The following is a 19,863-nucleotide window of genomic DNA, read 5'->3' as shown; positions in this document are numbered from 1 at the left end:
TAGCATCCCCAACGGCAACGGTCTCAGTCAGATCGAGAAAAAGTCTCGAGTCAAGTGGGAGGAAATGGAGCTGCGAAGGTCTAATCATGACGATATTACTTTGCAAAAGACCTTCTCCAAAGACAGCCGGGTGTGAGAGAGGTGTCATTTTCAAAGCGGATGGAAGCGCGACGAGATAACATCTGTCAAAAAGTCAAACTGCAATCTAAGAACAATCTTCAGTTGTCAACTACAGCACCTGTATTCTCCAATGCAAACAATACAAATGAGTCAAACACGATGGAGCCGAGAATAGAGTCCTGTGGGGCCCCGAAGGCGCACGCTGCTGTGAGCCGAGTGTCTTCTGCTGTGCCTGAAACGCTGACCCAGTGCTTTTACATGGTCAAGTAGGTTTTCATTGATTAGCTGGAAACACAACAACTGCAGTCACCTGCTTCAGTTGAGAAAAACTACTTTGTGACCATCAGAGGGAAAAGGTGTGGAATCTGAACTTTTTACACTTTATGGGGAGAAATCTAATGCAGTTCTGACCTTTACAATATGACATAAGGTGATGTGGAAATTGTAGAACAAATGTTCAGGAAAGTTCATCTCAGCACAAATCCGCTCTTCTGGCAAATTATACCTAATGCCTATTGTGAATTGGGCCACGATGGTTTGTCATTTTCTCAAAGTGTGTCCCCAGAAAAAGGCGTGGAGAAACACTGTTCTTATGGATATGAAGGAGAACTCTCGTACACCAGGTCAGGAAGAGGTCCCCTGCATCCGTAACTGTCTTCTGAGGTTCCAGGAAGAGAGGAAAACAGCATGCTTGTTATACGCTTTGGGTCTGGATATAGAGAAGCTGAAAGTCTGGCTCCAAGTTTGTCCTCTTGGCTATGCTATTTAAAAAGGCAAACATAGTTGATGTAAGCACAAGGCAACACACAGACAAAGGTTTGCCTGGCTCAGACCCATTTACGCACAACTGTGACGGCACACACATTTACACTGAAGAGATCTGTGAGGATGAAACGTCTGAACTGATTCCAACATGCACACACAGACAATATCTCCTTCTCTCACACACACACACACACACACACACACAGACACACACACACACATAGAAAAGCGAGAAAAGCAAGAAAAGCTGAGACAGGTAGAACCCAAACCACAGTGAGACTTCCTGAATATTTCATAATGTTTTCACTGGCCTGTCAGGAGCGTCAGAGAAGCACACACAGTGTGTGTGTGTGTGTGTGTGTGTGTGTGTGTGTGTGTGTGTGTGTGTGTGTGTGTGTGTATATATGTACAGATTTAAATACTAGACGTGTGTGCTGACAGTTTTTTGGTGTGTGTCGTAGTGTGTGTGTGTGTAGGTGTGTGTGTGTGTGTGGCTGGGAGTGACAGGCCTGTGGCCAGCATACGGTCAGTTCATCAGGGCTCAGTGATGCGCTGCAGAGCAGGCAGGTCACATGATGATGTTAGCAGGCTTAGTGAAATACTGGGGAAAGTATTTTTTTGAAAAGTAGAAAAAGGAAATCAATCAATATCTAATATGGAAGTCAGCCGTTCATTTCAAATGTTAACATTTGAAGGTGAGAAAGTTTGTGTTTTTGGCCTCGTCAAAAGACAATATGCTTAAACAATATGTGGAAATATAATTTAAAATCTTTTTTACAGGATACACTATAGTTGCTTGACTACTGTTCACTTCACATTCAGATTTTGATCCATTGTAAAACATTTCATTATTGATTAGTGCAGCTTTAAATTACTTATTTTCTTAGTTTCTGAATTACAATTTGCTTGGAATTATTCACGTGTACAGAAAAATGATATGACATGTTAGCACAGTATGTTTACACCTAAATGCTATTATTATATTCCACTGGAAGTTGATAAATGATGATATTAAATTATTGCCCAGCAATAGAGACAAGTAGCAGCTGCTGCTGCTGCTGCTGCTTTTTCCTCCAGTGGTGTTGATCAGTTTTCAGACCTAATATTACGAACGAGTATACCCCGTGAAGGCCTCCACACATTAAACAATAGAAGAACAACACATTAGCTGCGTGAGGTGAATTTTGGAGAGTTCTACCTCTCATTTAGTCACTACTTCTTCTTCTTTTGGAGTCAGAGCTTGAAGGCAATTAAACAATTCTCTCCAAACAATGGCTGGTGATATTTTATTAATAGTGAAAGAAAGTAAAGGAAGTTCTGCTGTAGTGGAAATACAAAATGGTCTTTTCACCTGAGAGCAAACTCCTACAGACCTCTTGTTCAGAAGGCGATGGTGCAGCATCACCCACCGTAATATATGCTGGGGAAGTCAGGCAGACGCTGGCCAGCTTGTTAGAAGCCTAGCAGACCCAGAGCTGTGGTGGTGTTGAGGTCAGCGTCTCCCTCTGCCTTTCCTCCTCCGTGCACCCCCTCCTCTTCCTCTCTGGTATTTTTTTTCTCACCTCCTCCCCAGAGTCTCTCCTCTCCATTTGTTTATCTGTGTGCTTGTTACCCTCTCAGTCCATCCTTTCTTCATGTCCCTCCCTCCCTCTCCCTCAATCGCTCTCAGTAACAGGTGAATTCCCAGAACTAATTACAGGAGGCTTTCCCAGGGTGCAGCGGGGGCCGGCTCATTTGCAGGCGGAGGGAGCGCGAGAAGGCTGTCTAATAACATTTTCTACCGCCTGATTAAAAACAGCCCATAAATCACTTGTTCACATGGGTCTATGCCCACACGCGCGCATGTATACACACGCGCATACACCGTCGTCTCAAATAGAGCCATCAGCCACATGGTTTTAATACACATTAAAATACTGTACAACCAATTTGACGGCCTGAAGGACACACACACGTTTCCTCACCGGCTCACTACCATATAAAGCCACGGCAGATTAGGCTATTTATACATTCATATAATGTTACAGTGTAGTCGTAGATTTTATATAGTCCACATGTATGCAACACATCTTGTTTATTTCTCATTTTATTTTATGTGATGAGGGAATAAAAACCGTAAAAAGATAATGACCTCCGTGAGGAATTTGAACAACGGGAATCAATGATGTCAAGAGGATGTGCAAGTGATTTCAGTGATGAGCAGTAAACTCATTAATGCATCTCGCCATTGATCTTCCTCACCGGCCTCGTTTGTTGTTCGCATCCGTACACGACGGAACGATGGAAATGAACATGGGACGGAGACGACAGGCGGTCAAGTGAGAGCGCATGAAGAAATGTAGGAGCTTCCATCCGGGATGTTGAGGGTTCATGTCCAGGTCTGCAGCTACTGTATGATTATTGAATGTCAGGAAATAGTGAAATTACTAATCACAATTTCCAAAAGTTCAAGGTGACACCATCAAATGGCTTCTTTTGTCTGAGCGAACCATCTAAAACAGAAATGTATTTTTATAAGAGAAGCAGCAAAACCATCTGCCTTTTGGGTTGAAAAATTAAAAAAAGTGTGCAATTATTATTATTTCTTTTTTTTAAACTAAATGATTGATGGTCTAATTTTTTCCGCTCTATCCGGTGCACAAACTTAAACCAGTCAGATTTGATGCAAATTGGCTGAATTTATCATTAATGACACAAAGTCGCCGAAATTAGCAACCTGTGCCGACAGCGTAGCGACGCTAAATCCATCTTGTATTGCATTAGTAATCCGCAATATGGTTATGATTAACATAACATTGTATTAACAGATAATTGGAGTACATCAAATTTCAGTTGCGTGTGTTGTGTCCTGCTGATTGTGGTGCCACTTAACTCTCTGCTTCTTCTTATTTAGCGTTTAGCGGTGTATCGCCAAGTGGACTGGAGTGGCTACACTCTCATTCATCATGTCTGATCTAGAGTGGTAAAATCCAGTATACCAGTCCGTTCCAGGGTTTGGCTTAATATTGAACCGGTTTGCAGGTTTTTAGACCGGCCTAACTCGACAGCTCTAGTCATATCCCTCTTAATGTGCGAATTAGTTTTATCAAGCTAAAAACAAGTTGCTAACAACCATCCCATCTACAGCTTACAGCCAAACTAATCAACAACCATTTTAATAATGTTCTATTACATGCCAGAGCTTCTCAAACTATTTGTATGACCAACTTGTTCTACACCATAATATATGCAGGCAATTATATGCTATAAATAATTGTTAGTCGTAGCTCAGCCATAATAGCCACTAACACCGGGGTCATCGCACTAAGCCTCATCTCCCCTTACAACATGGAACACAGTACACAGCATACCCAGTATGCACAAGTTCTAACTGATCACACGCGGGTTCATAAGTGGTGGTGCCATGTCTTCTGGCAGCTCCCGGCACAATAACCCAGTCAGTAGCAGCGATAGCATCACCGGCCCCGCAAAGCAAACAATGGCCACTCTCTCTCTCTCTCTCTCTCTCTCTCGCACACTGACGCAGGGCCATCTCGCATGACTCTCACTTGTGACAAACGGGCAAATACGCGTTTGTTTGAACACAAACACACTCAACCACAGTGTTGACTTAATTCCTGTGGTCAAAGCACATGAAATGCTGCCAGCTGAAAAACAGATTTTTTTCTTTTTTTTCTCTCCAGATAATTCTGACCTTCTGAAGTTCTGCCACACAAACTCTCAAATGTGATGGATTTCCTCACAAGCTGACGAAGTGTCAGGAGGTGATCGTTGGATTTCATGGCAGACGTTTGCTTCCCCAAACAGCAGCCGGCGACACGGCATTATAGGCGTCACATACGAGGCGAGAGTGAAATCTAAAGTGACTTTACAGTTCGTGCAGACGTGGGAGCAGCTGATACCTCCTGCTACTCTGATGTGAAGGTTCATGCCGAGTCATGGCTCGCCCCACCCATCTGGTGCAAACATACACCCAACACAGGCCGTCAGATCGCCAGCATATGGGATCACACCGCTGAACAGCATAATACTCGGGGATTGTAGAGTAATCTGATTGATTCTTAGCTTGCACTGCGGAGCCATAGTGATTACAGCCTGACATGTACTCAGACATTCACAAAGAGCTCAGTGGTAAGTGTTGCTCCGCTGACCTCACAGCGCTCACTCTGAATTCTCATTCCTCGCAGCTTTCTGCAACTTCTCCCAGAAACTGCAGGAGTTCTGCAGCTCTGTGGATCCGGGGAAGATGCCGCAGATGGCTGAGCATGTTGAGCGCTGGCACTCTGAGTGCATCTCCCTCCCTCTGTGCTGCTGATGGACTATCGGGCCTTCGCGTGATCACTTGCTGAAGTAGGAATCCCGCCAAGAGATTATGATTGGACTATAATCGCCGACTAGCTGGGCGCTCCTGATTTTCATTCAGTGCTTGAACTTTCTCCTCCACTTATCTGATTGTCTCGTCATCGCGGTGACGCGCGTTGCATGGTTGAACATTCAATCAAAACTTTTTTGCAATTATCTCAACATCTCAAAGCCGGATGCGTGGGCCTAATATGAGACACGGGGGGGGGGGGGGGGGGGGGTTCCAGGGAATCTTGAATGTGTGTCTGATTTCCGCCTGCATGCCTGTGCGCGCGTTGTTTTGCATATCGTTGTGCTGATGCAGGCAGATATGGGCACTGCATCTTCACTCAACGCTCTGAGCCTTGAGCGAGAAAGGGGCAAAAACTCAAAACGGGGAAAATCAAAGAGTAAGCAAAATCCTGAAATAAATACGCTCACAAACAGAAACGCACACAGAGCGCAATCCCTCCCCCCCCCTTATAACTCATTTTCCACTTTAGCAGGAATCGGATTTGATTTACACACATATAGTGTCAGACTTTGCAGGCGGATGACCTATGAGATTCAGAAGCAGCTCATATCCTCTTCGCACACACACACACACACACACACAGAGACATTTCTGTTGCTAAGATGCAGCGCTCAGGTGCCGAGGCCTCGGAGTCACGTCGTCCAAATCTATAACAGGGAAAAGAGTCCCATTAAACAACCTTGGAGTGACACAGCATCCGCCAAAGCCCGGGCCATGCGTCACGCCGAGCGCTCCATCACGGCGAAGACTTTCAACTCCTCACAACCCGGAGAGTTTCTACCACGCCAAATAACAAATGGCTCCTTTCTGAGGGAGGCACAGTGCGCACGCTGGGAAGCTGGAGCAACTTTGTCTTTCTGTTTCCTGTTTTTCTCCAGTTATACAAGTGAACGGTTATGTAAGCGCTGCGCTAAAAGCGGGGCGAGGCGCACACACACACACAAACACACCTACAGTAAAAACCATGAGGGGAGCAGTCACACTCAGGGGACCAGTGTTCCCTGGGACGTGGTTAGGTAACGTTAGGTAAGAATGAAGAGCAGAGTTTTACCTTCATTTCCTGTTAATACAAAGCAATGGCCTTCATAGTTCACACATCTAGACCTTCTATCTCGCTGTAGGAGACATAGAATGAAAGAATTGTTGATCACCCATCAGCTACGCTGTCAAAATGCGTTCCTGTTCTACAGCACACATTGTTCTCGTCGACTCATTTTTAACCAAAGCAGTAATTGTGTTTTTTTTTTTTTACCAGATCACTCTTACTGTCCTTGGGATTCCTTTAACAACCCCTCAGGTGGAAGAAGCAGGGAGCAGTGATCAGTATTCATAAAGCTAACAGATACTTGGGAAGAGGAGGATCAAAGTGAAAGAGAAAGAGAAAAGCAAAAGTGTTTGCTTCGTTCTCAGACAATAGATCAATAAGGCCAGCCTGCAGTGTGGCGAACGATTGTTACACTGCACTGCATCTCGCTGGCAAACAACACAGCACACACTTCAAAGTGGTAGCAATGAAACGTCCCTTTTCTCTTTTTATACCACCAGAAATAGGTTTTGTAAAACCCAATGTGATGATTTTAGAGCCTTGAGAAATGTGTTAAAAGAATCCACCTTATAGAATTCATATAATGCTAATAAATGTGTTTTCGCAATGTTCCTGTGAATTCAGGGCTTGTTTGGAATTGAAGGCGTTTCATTCTATTCACACAGATAATTGGGCAGATGTAGACATTGAGGTTTTTGAAGCAGACTAAAGGCATGCATTTTTCTACAGTAAATATTGGTTTTTGATGTCAGGCCCTCAGAATCAAAGAGAGTGTTTTTCAGTGTTGATTAACTGTTGTTTTTCTCCATCGCTCAAGCATCTTACTGGGACCAGCTCATTATAGAAGAGACAACTTCTCCACCGAGAATAAGCTCAATAGACCAGAAACAATCAACAACTGTCCTTTTTACTCTCACTATTACTGTGTCCAACATTGGGAGTTATTGACAGGCATTCTGGGAAATAACATCAGCACGCTAACATGCACAAAGTTTTAACAATTCATCCCGAGGGGAACATAAACGTCCGTACTAAACCGCGTGGACCAACACCCTGTCATCATGAACAGAATACTCACATGGACGGATATCAACCTGGTTGTGATCTGCATTATGTTTACACGTCTTTAAAATGGCTTCTGAAGACCCTGAAACATGACAGACTATAATTTGAATATTTCTTAAAACAACTATTGTGCTAATTGTTTAACTTAATGCCACGAGCAAATATTGGAGCCAGTTTTTTTTGTTTTTATTAGGTTGACTTTGTGAGAAAATATGAATCAGTGCTGTATGTTTTGTGTCCAGTGAGTTGAGTGATTAGTCATTGTGTTAATCCTCGCTCTGAGGCCCGCTGCTGTGAAAGAGTTGGTTGCTGTGTCTAATCTCAGGCATTGCAAGGATAATGATAAGAGCAAAGCAGGCCTCCGGGGCGCACCACTCTCCACGTTTGTCACCAAGAATTACACGCTGTTGTCAAATGGGTGCAGGTTTTTATGAGGGAAGAGAAAAAGAAAAAAAAAAAAAAAAAAAAGCAGAAATGTTAAGTTGCCCTTGAAATTTGTAGGCCAATAAATCAGGGCAGCAAATTAAAACATTTCCACATGTTTCTAATTTTCAATGATCATTTAAAGCTTTTTCTCAATGAACATATGACCTCACATCAGTCATATTGTTTTTAGAGACGCAAACCGAATGGGCGACGCGTGACAGACTGTGAAAGGAGACAATGAGTCGTGGTTATGGAACCAGGATGAGCCCGGACGAAGCCTGGCTCAGGAGTTTCACAGAGGAAGGTGCATAGGTGGGGAAACAGTGGGCAGTGTAACAATCACACAGGTTTATTTGGGGCCTCTTGGGGAAGTGGAGGGAGACCTCAGTGAACTCCTCATTTCTGGGGGGCTTTATGTACCGTGACGGTTCCAAATGAAACTCCCCGATCATGTGGGAGTGCTCTATTAATTTGTGGCTCAGACCGCCTCCGTGGGGAGAGAGCTGCCACAGCCAGAGCTGCATCCCCCCTCCTTTTTGCAGCTTCCAGCAAAGCTTCTTGTTGCTTATTGACTGAGGAGCCGCATTGCAATGCTTCTCCACGTCCGCGGCTCTGGCTTTTTCGCCTCAAGTGCCGAGACGATCTATCATTTCTTTGGTCGCCTGCTGCAGACTCTGCAGGATGGATGAAAAGCAGCGTGAAATAAAAGTAATCTTGGGTTCTTGGAGCAACATACTGGAATACAACTCTGTTCCCAAAATATAGCATGCTCTGGGAAATCTAATCCGGTTCGGTTACAAAGTCCTGGTGAAGAATAACCACGGCAACAGGAATTTCAAGCCAACAAGACAGTGGTGGGGGAATTTATGGGTTGCCAACTTAAGATTGTGTCTTCCAAATTGTGAATTAGTTAAATACAAACTAAATATCCTAAATATTATAATTATTTGACTAGCATATATACTGTGAAGAGAAATAGTTAGTAGCTTTGTAAACCAACAACAACAACAACAACCTGTATATGGCTCATCAACGATTGGCAATCGCATCGGCGGCAACAAAACGTGATCGAGTCGTCTCGACTTATCTCGTATCACGTATTAACAGTTTGTTTTTCTGGCTGCTGAGATTGCGACTCGGTCTCCTTGGTGCTCATTACAATCAGGCTCTATCAGCAAGAACCTGCTGGCTACAAATCCATGTGTGTACCACGCAGGAGATCACAAGGCTCTCTCAAGACTCGAGCCCCGGAGCATACATGAAAGGATTGCCAACACTGGCACTCTCCCCGCAAATCTCCAATCTTGATCTACCTTTAAATATGCACAAACAACATGCATGTGTTCCAATTAGTGGTGAACAACAGCAGTATATGGGTTTCACTGAGGCAGGAAGTGGGTATGAAGGCAGCGACGAGCAGTTCTTGTGTGCGCAAACAGGAAAAGAAAAACAAGGTTTAGTAGGTAGGACAGTGAAGTCTATCCAAAAATATCCTCAGCTGAGTCCCCCATGTGGGACCCTCTGATTTCAGAAGGCGAAGAAGGACTGGGACTGACACGTGAGAAAAACTTATTTCACCTGGAGTGCCTGCGCACCAGTAAAAAAAACAAACTAAGACAGGTTCTTTAATTATTGAGGAATCCTTTGTGTATTCCCATGGAGGCACACGTCCTTGGGATCTGTACGAACAGTGGGCGGGAACACAACAACCCCAGAGTGCCCATGTTGGTAGTAGGCCAGCTTGGAATGACTGGAAGTTGTGCTGATATACAAAGTAATTAAAAACACGCCTACAGTTTGTCTGCTGCGCCTCACGAGTGCTTGCAAGATGATCATTATTACTTTGAGAGATAATAACACGCTTGACAGAACAACCCTGAAAACAGCTTTACTCCAAAATTCCTATTTCGCTGAGGAGTCAAGTAACATAAAATCCATAGGTGTTAATAACTACATTGAGCAGCATAACAACAAACATCATTAGCTTCCCGAGCAAATAACATTAAGCATGGGTGCTGCATGGAAAGCTTCCCACGTAGGGGAGAACAGGATATCTTCCCCGTACAGATGCTGGTGATGAGACTGGTGTGGGAGGACCACGGAACAGAGCGAGCACATGAAAAGATGGAAATGAAAGGGGGGGGGGGCGAGGAAAAAGTGGAGAGAGGGGAGTCAAATGAGAAGAGATAGAAACAGAAATAAGCTGGCCCACATTGCATTAGGAGATTCCTTTTGAAGATTGCCGGGCACGGAGAGGCAATCGGGAGAGCAGAGACTGTCTGGCCTCACTGCGAGCTCTTCGGTTGCACCGCGGCCACATCTCAAGTGTCCATCCTCCTCCTTCTCTCCCATCTATTACTCACTCACTCTCTCATCTATTCCTCATCAAGTACTGCCCCCTCATAAACAAGGATATTGGCCACCAGGCAAGATATCTGAGAAGACGGATCCCTTTTCAAGATGGTCTCTCTGCATCATTTCCAAGCAGAACGGATCCCCGAAAGGACAACCTGAAGTCATCCCAATGCTGGGAAGTACGCAAGGATGTGGCCTCAGCATTGCAGACTATGTCCCAGCCACTCCTTAGGAGACCATTGTGAGGCGTGATTGGCAGCTGGGTTGATCTCCTTAGGTGGGTCAGCAACAGGAACACATAGCTATTCACTTGAGAGTCCATCAATCACAATTTGGCTTAATTAACCAGCAGGAACGACAAGCCGAGGGCCCACTGTCTGAATGGATACAGGGAAATATGATAGATACTATACAACACAATACAGCAGGAGATAATCTAATACTGTAAGCCCAAAGGACAACGCAGACTGCAAGGCCAGCAGAGAAAAGAATACAAAGCAGTTGATGCCAACCAACGAAGAGACTGGCTCACAACATCCAGTTAACTACTACAGTACAGTTTTCACTTTCATTTTCCCCCCATTACTTGATTTTACAGCTGATTGTATCTGTCTGTGCTGCTGATGTTATTAGCTAAGCTTCAAACAAGTCTGTCCTGGTGGCCCTGGGGCATAAGATGCTGACCGTGTAATCACAACGTCTACAGTTTGAGACCGTTCTCATCCCTCCTCTCTGAACTTAACTCCATAGCAAAAATCAAGTCAAAACAGCTTAGAATGCATTAAAAAAACAATGTAACATATTCCTCTGTAGAGAAAACTATTTCAATTTCAAAACTTTTATAAGAGATGGAAAAAATAAATGCAATTCCATGACAACTGGGGAAACTCCATCTCCTGAGGAGGATCTTGTGACACGATCAAAAGCTCCTGAAGCTACGAAGTTAATCGTGTGGTGCAATTGTTTCGTAAACACTTTTGAAGCCCAATTTTAAGGATGAATTTTCATCAGGAACAAAACTCCTAAATTGTCACATGTTGAATATTGTACAAAGCTACCTGAATAAACTAGTCGAAAATTGGCAACATTTTGATTTACAACAGGGAATATTTCAACAAATAAAGAGTGAACTTGACACAAAACTCGTAAGTCGATTCAATTTTTGTTACATGGCAGTTTTTAATTATTCAAGTTCCTTCACACATAGTTGCTTTTTTCAGCATATAAGGTTTTCTCCCAAGCTCACACACACACACACACACACATTCAACATTGCTGAATAAAAGGCTACTCCCTAGCTCATGTCTCCAAAAGCCTGCACCACTCTCTCATTAGCGTCTGCCAGCCAGCACAGCTACAATTAGCATTAGCTCCTTTCGCAATCACTGTGCTGGACCATGTAGACATTCGTCAGCCTGTGTGGGCGAACACTAACTAATGCTCAATCGACGCAGGCCCACATCCAGCAGGGGGAAGTTGGAAAATATTGTTCTTTGGCTGTCAATAGATGGCTCCTCTTCATTATGCGTGTCTGAACGTTTGCACATTCACCTGTCTGTTAATCTGTCATGCAGCTTCCCCCTCCTGTCACCCCTCTACGTCCATCCCGCTGCCTTCTTTTGAGTCCAAATCTCATCCGTCAGTGTGTTGGTGCCCCTCCAATATACTGCACCTAGTGCAGTGCATCAGTCCGCTTTCATAAAAAAGTCATTTTAATGATGACTCATAAAGAGGTTTTATTATTTCTGTGTGTGGATCTGCTGTGCAGCGTCTCACAGTAACAATGGCTGTACCAACTCACCGCCCATCCCGATTTATGCATCCTATTTTTCAGCACAGTTCTTGTCTCTCCTTAACTTCCTGGCAACTTCGGTTTTATTCTCGCCGTAGCACACTCATTTAATGTTGTGGTTCCAAAATGTTATACTATCGTTTCCTTCCTGCCTTTATGTCATAATGATAAAGTAACATTTACAAAATCAAAGAGCTTATAGGTTTTAGTTTCCATGTCAAAAGCCTAATTTAGGAGTATCGCCAATTAATGTTGGTCGTCTCCTCCAGCCGCCAGATTGGTGCATTTACATAATGGCCGTATAAGCGCATTGAGAAAATAAACGGGATATCTAACACCGGCACTTATAATCACATATAATCACCATACCCAGGTTTCTGCATGTTTAAGCCCATTTACCACAAATTGCATATATTACTGTTCACCGTTTTAAAATACATCCTCAAGTGTTTCAGACTTTAGAATTCCATGCAAATGTATTTACATGACATTATATATATATATATATATAGTATTTATGGGATAAATCTTTGGCAATACTGAAATGTCAACGAGCTTTGTGCTGAATGGTCCGACACACAAACACAGTTAAGTCTATGAGCAAGAAAGGAACGTAACGCACAAACTGTGTCGTCTTTAAAACATTGGATTTAATTGCTTAACACTTTGCAGGTGTGCCTGAGCAAGATATTTCCAAAAATAATTCCCGTGTCTGACAGTTGAGAAATTAATCGTGTCAAATTATGTCAAGAAACTCAAATTCTCAGCAACGTGTTAAATCAGGTGCAATGTCCTGCAAAGGTGACGAGGCAGAGAAGAGAAAAGTATTCTTTCTACTCCAGACGCTTTGGTTTAGGTGGCAACTTCACGGTTCTTTATTAACATGAAAAACATGCATTTTCCTTTTATGTGAAATTGGAAAACTTCCGACATGACCTTGGTGTTACCGCCATAACACGTGAGCTACCTGCAGAGTAGTCACTGCTACTTCAAACAGGAGTAAAGAATGGTTGGTTTATTTTTAACTCGCCAGACCACATGAGCAAACACACATGATTGGATTTAAATGAGTAAATGAATGAAGACATAGCAGGAAGTTAAGGCAAGTGAATGGTGATTTCAAAGACCTCGTAAACAGCTGAAACAACTCAATCCACGAATAATTCACATTGTAACAGAAAAGATATTTGAAGATATTGGTTTTTCTCGGTTTTTCAGCAGACCAATACATTCATGCTGTCAGTGTTAATCAAAGTCTAACTAAACCAAGCCAGTGCACACACACAACACCTCTAATTAAACACATCTGATGACACCTTTGAAACCCTTCCCTACCATCCCGAACACAAACAACAATGTCAACTTTCAAAATCATTGTCACTGGAAACATTTTCACATAGTGAAATCTAGAAGGCTGAACATTTAGATTTCTATGGCTTAAATATATGACCTGAAAAACCTCTCAAAGACACAAAGAATCCTACGGGTGACATCAGCGTTTGTCTAAAGTCTATACTGCCAACTGGACCAACAGTCTGCTTCCTCTTCATGTTGTTCATGTATGGATTTTGTCATAGAAGACTTTGTCTAAATTATATAATTTCTACATGACTTACATCAGCCCACTGTGATGCAAACCCCAAGGCTTCATTCAGTGCCTGGGCCCCATCACGGAGGGAGGGGGAACTGTAGGTGGCTGCATCTGGAGTGATTAATACGGTCTAAGTGGGTCACTCAAAACGCTCACACCCAAACTGGAGTGGTACTCGAGCTCTTCTGCCATTTCTCTGATCCCTCTGTTCTTCATTTAATCATGCCCGCAGGTGCCCAAAACCCCAAAGTAAAGCCCCGGACCAACAGCGCTGCGTCCCGTGAGGGGATGGCGGCGCAGACTGTGAGGTGTGAGCGTGCAACGCATCAGCTGCTACAGAAATAAAGTGAGCTAGGACAGAGGAAGACCATGCGACCGCTTCCCCTTCATCCGTCTGTCAGTCAGCCAGTGTGCCCACTGATTCTGTCGTCACGCTGGCATCCTGGCTCTGCCTATTAGCCTGCTAGTTAGACTGGCATTTAGACTGGCACCCGCAGGAGCCAAAGGGTCTCCGGCTTGGCTAGCACCAAACTGATGTAAAACAGTAGACAAACCCACAGGAGCACACAGCAACATGCAGCAGCTGTCTCCTCCAATCGCGTCAGTCTGGCCTAATTTGATTCCATCTCGACAGGATTCAATTACATTTTATTAATTTTGGCACAGTGCGACTCCATAGAGTTCGATTCAATCTCTAGCAATGCAATTTAACGAGATGCAATCAGATTTCACTTGAATTGAATGAATTCTTAAATATAATCTCTTCCTCCCTCTGAATAAATCCTCTCACTGCTCGCCCTCTCCTTCCAAATTGTGCCTTTCTGGGATTCAGAACATAGAATATAAAGAGCGACACCAAACTCTTCCTACAAGAGGACCCCGACTGCTTAGTGTGTCTACAAATTTCCTGGCTGCTGGTTGGGAGAGACTCCCCGGGGAGAACATTAGTCACTTCCACGACAATAATGGGTCATTTGAGTGGAAATAGGTCGAGGATGGCAGACGGCATTATTGTACATGCTGCTCTTTTTTTCTCCATCCATCGCAAATAACTGACGGTTTTTCAAAACCAAATGCCAAGTGTTCACCCACTGGAGCTTTTTGTTGGGGGTGTCGTCTCCTTTCTCAGTCCCTGCTATCGCCGAAGTTACTTTAAAAAATCCCAAATGCGTCATTAAAAGGCAATACATCTTCCAATAGGTGTGAATATATGCGCAGCACAGTTCTCTTAATCCCGGATACTAATCCTGTTAAGTGAGCTGTGAGGTGATCACTGCACAGCTTGTACACACTGCCTTGCCCTTGAGCAAGGCAGTTTATTTCTTTCAAGGTACTGCACCAAGGCTGACCTCTAAAGCTCCTAATGGAGTAGTTCTGTTCATGGATGGATTAAGAGACAATGGGCCGCTGGGCACAGGCATGTAAAAGGGTAGTTCGCTGTAGTCATTTTGTCTTTTTGTAGTCGTTCTGTGTCTCTTTGTAGTTGTTTTATGTCTCTTAGTGTCTCTGTGGTCATTTTGCTTCTCTTTGTTGTTGTATTTTGGGTCTTTGTGGTCAATTTGAGTGTCTTTGTCGTCTTTTTAAGGTCACTTTAAAGACGTTCCAGTCTCCATGTGGTCAATTTGAGTTTCTTTGTGTTCTTTTCAAGTCTCTCTGTCGTCTTTTTAAGGTCACTTTATAGACGTTCCTGTCTCTATGTGGTCAATTTGAGTTTCTTTGTGTTCTTTTCAAGTCTCTTTGTGGTCATTTTAAGTATATTTGTAATTGTTTTTTTTTGCGTCTCTTTGTAGTCCTTTGATGGACTTTCCACCTCAAGGCTCTGGTCCATTAATTCAGTCATCCATCTATGGTTATGCATAAATGATTAGGTTATATAAGAGGAATACACATGAACTTGCTGAAACTGCTGAAACCAGGCATTCGGGCAACGGTTTAGTCACACAGCCTACTCCTTCATAATTTAACAGGTCTACAATCTTTGAGATTGGAAACAGACGGAACATATGCAGGTAGGAGTTAGAAAATACCGGTTGTGTTGTATCACAAAAACGACTGCTCATTTCCTTTCGCTCTGTTCTGCCATTTTATTCTCAGCAAGCTGACAACAGCCCTGCAGCCCAGATGCTTTTCTCAAATATCCGAGTGTTGAGACTACGACACTCTCCTTCCGTATTATACGCAGTGTACAAATTCAATGCTTAGGCCTGAACTCGGTGGATTGAGCGCTAAAGGGCACACATGAGAAATCAAAAGCTTGAAGGCAAATAAATAGCATATCCATAACACTGAGATTGCCCTTTGTACAATTCAGGGGCCTGCTGACTCTAGTCGTTCCTTAAATTGATTTCTCATACGCTGCTGCCTCGAGGGGGCGATTCCATTTTCATATATACACTGGCTCTCCATATGTAGGCTCTCCATCCTAGTCTATTAATCAAATAATGCAATCAATTTCACCTTGCAGGACCAGGACACGGGCCATTTCTTTTGTGAACAGCTTTGCATGTCTTTAATAGGAGTTTGTGACCGGTGTTGCATGCTGTTAAGGATTCTATGCAGCATTGTTACAGTGTCGCCATATCAGCAGCGAGAGATGTCGGATAGCAGAAAAGGAAATGCTTCCTGCAAATCTAGTGGTGTGAATTTCTGGATTGAGGCCGCGTACAGTGTGCATGTTTGGGTAAGTGCGTGCGTTCATGCTCGCTCATGTGAGCATGTACATAAACCAGAAGTACAGGATGTAAGCAAACCTCAAACGCATGCTTAAGCCCAGGCTCAGGGTGCAATGAGACACACTTAAGCGCAGGAGCATAAATCTTTTAAACCCTGAGCCACTGACATTCCCCCCCCCCCCCCAGAGATACAGCGAAATATCTTAATTACGCCACTTAACGTCACATTGGCGAGTCCCGGGTGAGCCCAAGCAAGCATATAATTCATTGTACTAAGCATCAGTAACAGCCAAATACATAAACCTTCAAGGATGCATACTCAATGCAGGGTAGACGGTGAGCTGGGACTTCAAAAGCAAATGTTTTTTCCCCCTCCAGGAGCCAGAAGGGGTAGAACACAGGATATCTGCAGAGTTAAGTGTGGCAGGAGCCAGGGCACCTCGCTCACTCCTCTCAGAAACTCAAGCTGTCGCCATGACTTGGTGAGAGCCAATGCAAACCTCTTACTGGTTCAGGTCCGGTCACTGATGGTTTAGCGTCTGCTCCAGGGCCCAAAAGGGAGAACTGAAGGTCCTACTCAGACTCCACTACATACCCTTCATCTCTCAGAAGTAGCCTTGTTATTCACATTACAGCAGGTTCACTGTCTAATAGGTCAATTTGAGTGGACTGTGCTATCATGAAAAGCATGATACGAATGTAAATTGGGTGGTAGGGTGATGTAATACTACTGCAACAAAGGGAAAGTAACAAAGCAATGAATATTCCAGTTAGGGCTTACGGACAGAATAGTCTTTGTTTTACCTCAGTGGGATTAAATGTAATAATAAATAAAGTCACTGATGCTCTGGATGTAGCATCCTCCTCATCTTCCTCTCGATCATAACAGCCATTTCTAGCACTCTTATTGATTGAAATGATGAACGGCCAATAAACTAAAGTCCTTTCAGAATGTTCAGGATAATCAAACTGTGCCTCTGTGGCACAAAGCATCTTCATTAATATGCTTGAAATCTTTATAATGATGCTCTGCTGCTGCCACAAACCACCAAAACAAACGAACCATGTGGACTCCAATCTAATGCAGTTTGATCCCAGAAATAAAAGCTACTGGTTTATAGTTTAAATCGTATGCAACTTCCCTTAGTACAAGTTAAAAATATTGCATTTGTAGTGTCAGAGGGACCCGATATTAAAATTCATAGTCATTTTTACAGCTCCTCAAACGGGGGTTATGTGTCGCGTACTAACAAATGAATCTATGATTCTCCACTGCTTGAGGACCCTTTGAAACCTCCTCAGAGACGCCACTCCAACCCCCCACCCTGGGACACCGACTACCACGAAGGGCTTCGGCGAAGCAGCCTGAGTGACAGAGGAGCAGCGCGCTTTAACGACCAGTGGCTTATGGCTTCACTCTTGGCACCACTTTGCAGCGCTCTACCCCCACCTGCCGTTGTGCGCCAGGAAGCCAGTGTGGCCACACTGCAAACTAAATAAAGTCCCTCCAAAAACTCCCCTCTTGTGCGTTTTTACTCTTGAGACCCTTTCGTTCTCTTGTAACAAGTGGCACAATCTCGCCGAGGGAGAAACATAACCCCTCTTATCCTCGATGCAAACTAACTTGTTGCAACAGAAACCTTAAATGCATGCACATTGACACAACACTCCCATCCCGCATGCAACATCTTTTTCGCCTCAAGAAATGGATTCCTGGTAAATCTGAAGCTACAGGAGGAGTGCACGCGGGGCTCAGCCCGCGGTGACACGGCGACGCGCCTCACTGACCAGGACGCAGTTAGGAGACATACACAAGAAGGCCAGAGGCGAACGTGCACACGCTTTCAACCCCTGCTTTTTTTAACAGCACTCACTCAGGTAACATCTTCATTTCCCTCGGCGCGTGCAACCCTCGCACGCGCACACACAAAGGCGCGCGCGCAGCGACAATCATAACTCATCCAGATCAGGTGCGCCACGCACATGAAGCCCAATTAACGGCGAACGGTCCCTCTGCTGACACTAATGCGGCTCATATTCCCAAACTTTCCAAGGCATTTCAGACTGAGTGGCTCGGTATTCTCGCGCACAGCCTGCGCACGAGATGCAGACAGTGGAGGCGGATGCCTCACCGTGAGAATACACTGTTATTATAATACAGTATACAGCAACACAGAGTGGACCCGAGAGGGAGAAAGCAACAAAGGCGGTGGTCCAAACAAAAAGGTTCCCCCATGTGTTAGAGAGATTCTCCACATATGATGCCGGGTGAAGTTGGGCTACATCTCGGAGTGTTACGATTAAAGCTTTGCAAATAAGATGCGCACACACCAACGGCTGCTCTTAAAGATTACAATAAATAAACAACGAGGGTAATAATGTCAAATGAGGAAGAAACCGGTGTTTGTCTGGGGAGTGCAGAGTGTATCTCACAACAGCTCACCCACTCTAAAAAAAAAGGACCCCATCATAATCCCCCTTTTCAGTAAGAACGCATTCTGGCCCCTGCAAGACGTGCTTCAACTACAAAACAACGTCCAGTTAAACAATCCAGCCCTCTCTCTCTCTCTCTCTCCATCTCTCTCTCTCTCCCCCCCTCAGCCCTCTCTGCCTGCTGCAGATTCACGATGGCAAATTTGCACTCAACTTGTCCACAAAGTCACCAAGCTCGAGAGGTTTCACGCACTCACGCGCGGGTCCCTACCTTGACCGCCACAGACGAGCATCCCGAGGAGATGGACGAGTTTGAGCATCATTTTCGGGCAGGGTTTCGGGCTTTCAGCTGCTGTAAAAAACGACGAGGGAGACACGCACGCTCGACTCCGTTCATCCGCCGTCTTGGGCTCCGCTGGCGACTGATCAGCCTCAGCTCCTTCCTTCCCTTCCTTCCTATACGCGCGCTCCCGCTCGCCGCTCGTCCACAGCGCTTGCTCTGCGCTGAAGACCCCCCCTCCTCCTCATCCTCCTCCTCCTCATCCTCCCACCCCAGCATCCCTTTTCTCCAAGCTCACGGCTGTCGATGAAAAGCAGACAAGAAGGCAAATCAAGACATGTGTATGTGCACCAGGCCGTTGTTTGGTGATTCATAACACGTTGTAAAGTTGGAAGGTTGAGATCTTAAGGAAATGAAAATATATCTGGATATATTTGTCTATTAGCATGGGTGTAGCTAGGAATTCTCTCAGCTATCTATTTGTGGGTCCTTTCCACCTGCGGGCCTCTGGATTCCACCACCAGTGGTCTCATCGAGGGATAGCAGTGACCATTTATCTCAGACAGGCAAATGTGCGAAGTAAGAAAAACGTGAGAATAATGGAGGAACATTTTCATTTTCTTATCCTAAACTTCCAAGTCAGATTCACCGAACTCTTTTAACTGCACAAATCTGTCGTAACCGGTGTGCAAACAAACTTTTTCTTTACCATCGCACACCATTTTGTTCAGGAAAATGAACCGAAGTGGGAAAGTGAAGCTATCAGAGCTTAGAAGTTCGCTAATGGTCCGTTAGCAAGAGGTTCAACGTCAGCGTGGAAATGCAGCATCCTGGTGTTTCTGACACATCACGTCAGAGTTCAAACTCTGGCCTTCAATCACAGCATCCTCGTTCAGACAGTTAATGTAATAACTGGCTGGACTGGTGAAGTCAGGTTCATCCGG

General features: G+C 44.4%; 1 protein-coding gene across 1 annotated transcript in view; it reads right to left on the bottom strand.

Moving 5' to 3' along the window:
* Positions 1-18,962, bottom strand: part of ncam2 (neural cell adhesion molecule 2) — a gene marked incomplete at both ends in the record, with an annotated part of 211,766 nt that extends 192,804 nt beyond the window's left edge. The window contains one exon of the mRNA XM_079185868.1: positions 18,911-18,962. Within this exon, the coding sequence (XP_079041994.1) occupies positions 18,911-18,962 (52 nt within the window). The remainder of the gene's footprint in view (positions 1-18,910) is intronic.
* Between the last annotated feature and the right edge of the window lie 901 nt (positions 18,963-19,863).

The sequence above is a fragment of the Pholis gunnellus genome, assembly GCF_910591455.1.
Source record: "Pholis gunnellus genome assembly, chromosome: 24".
Lineage (NCBI taxonomy): Eukaryota > Metazoa > Chordata > Actinopteri > Perciformes > Pholidae > Pholis > Pholis gunnellus.
The sequence above is the reverse complement of the archived record's forward strand: the minus strand, read 5'-3'. Positions and strand labels throughout refer to the sequence as shown.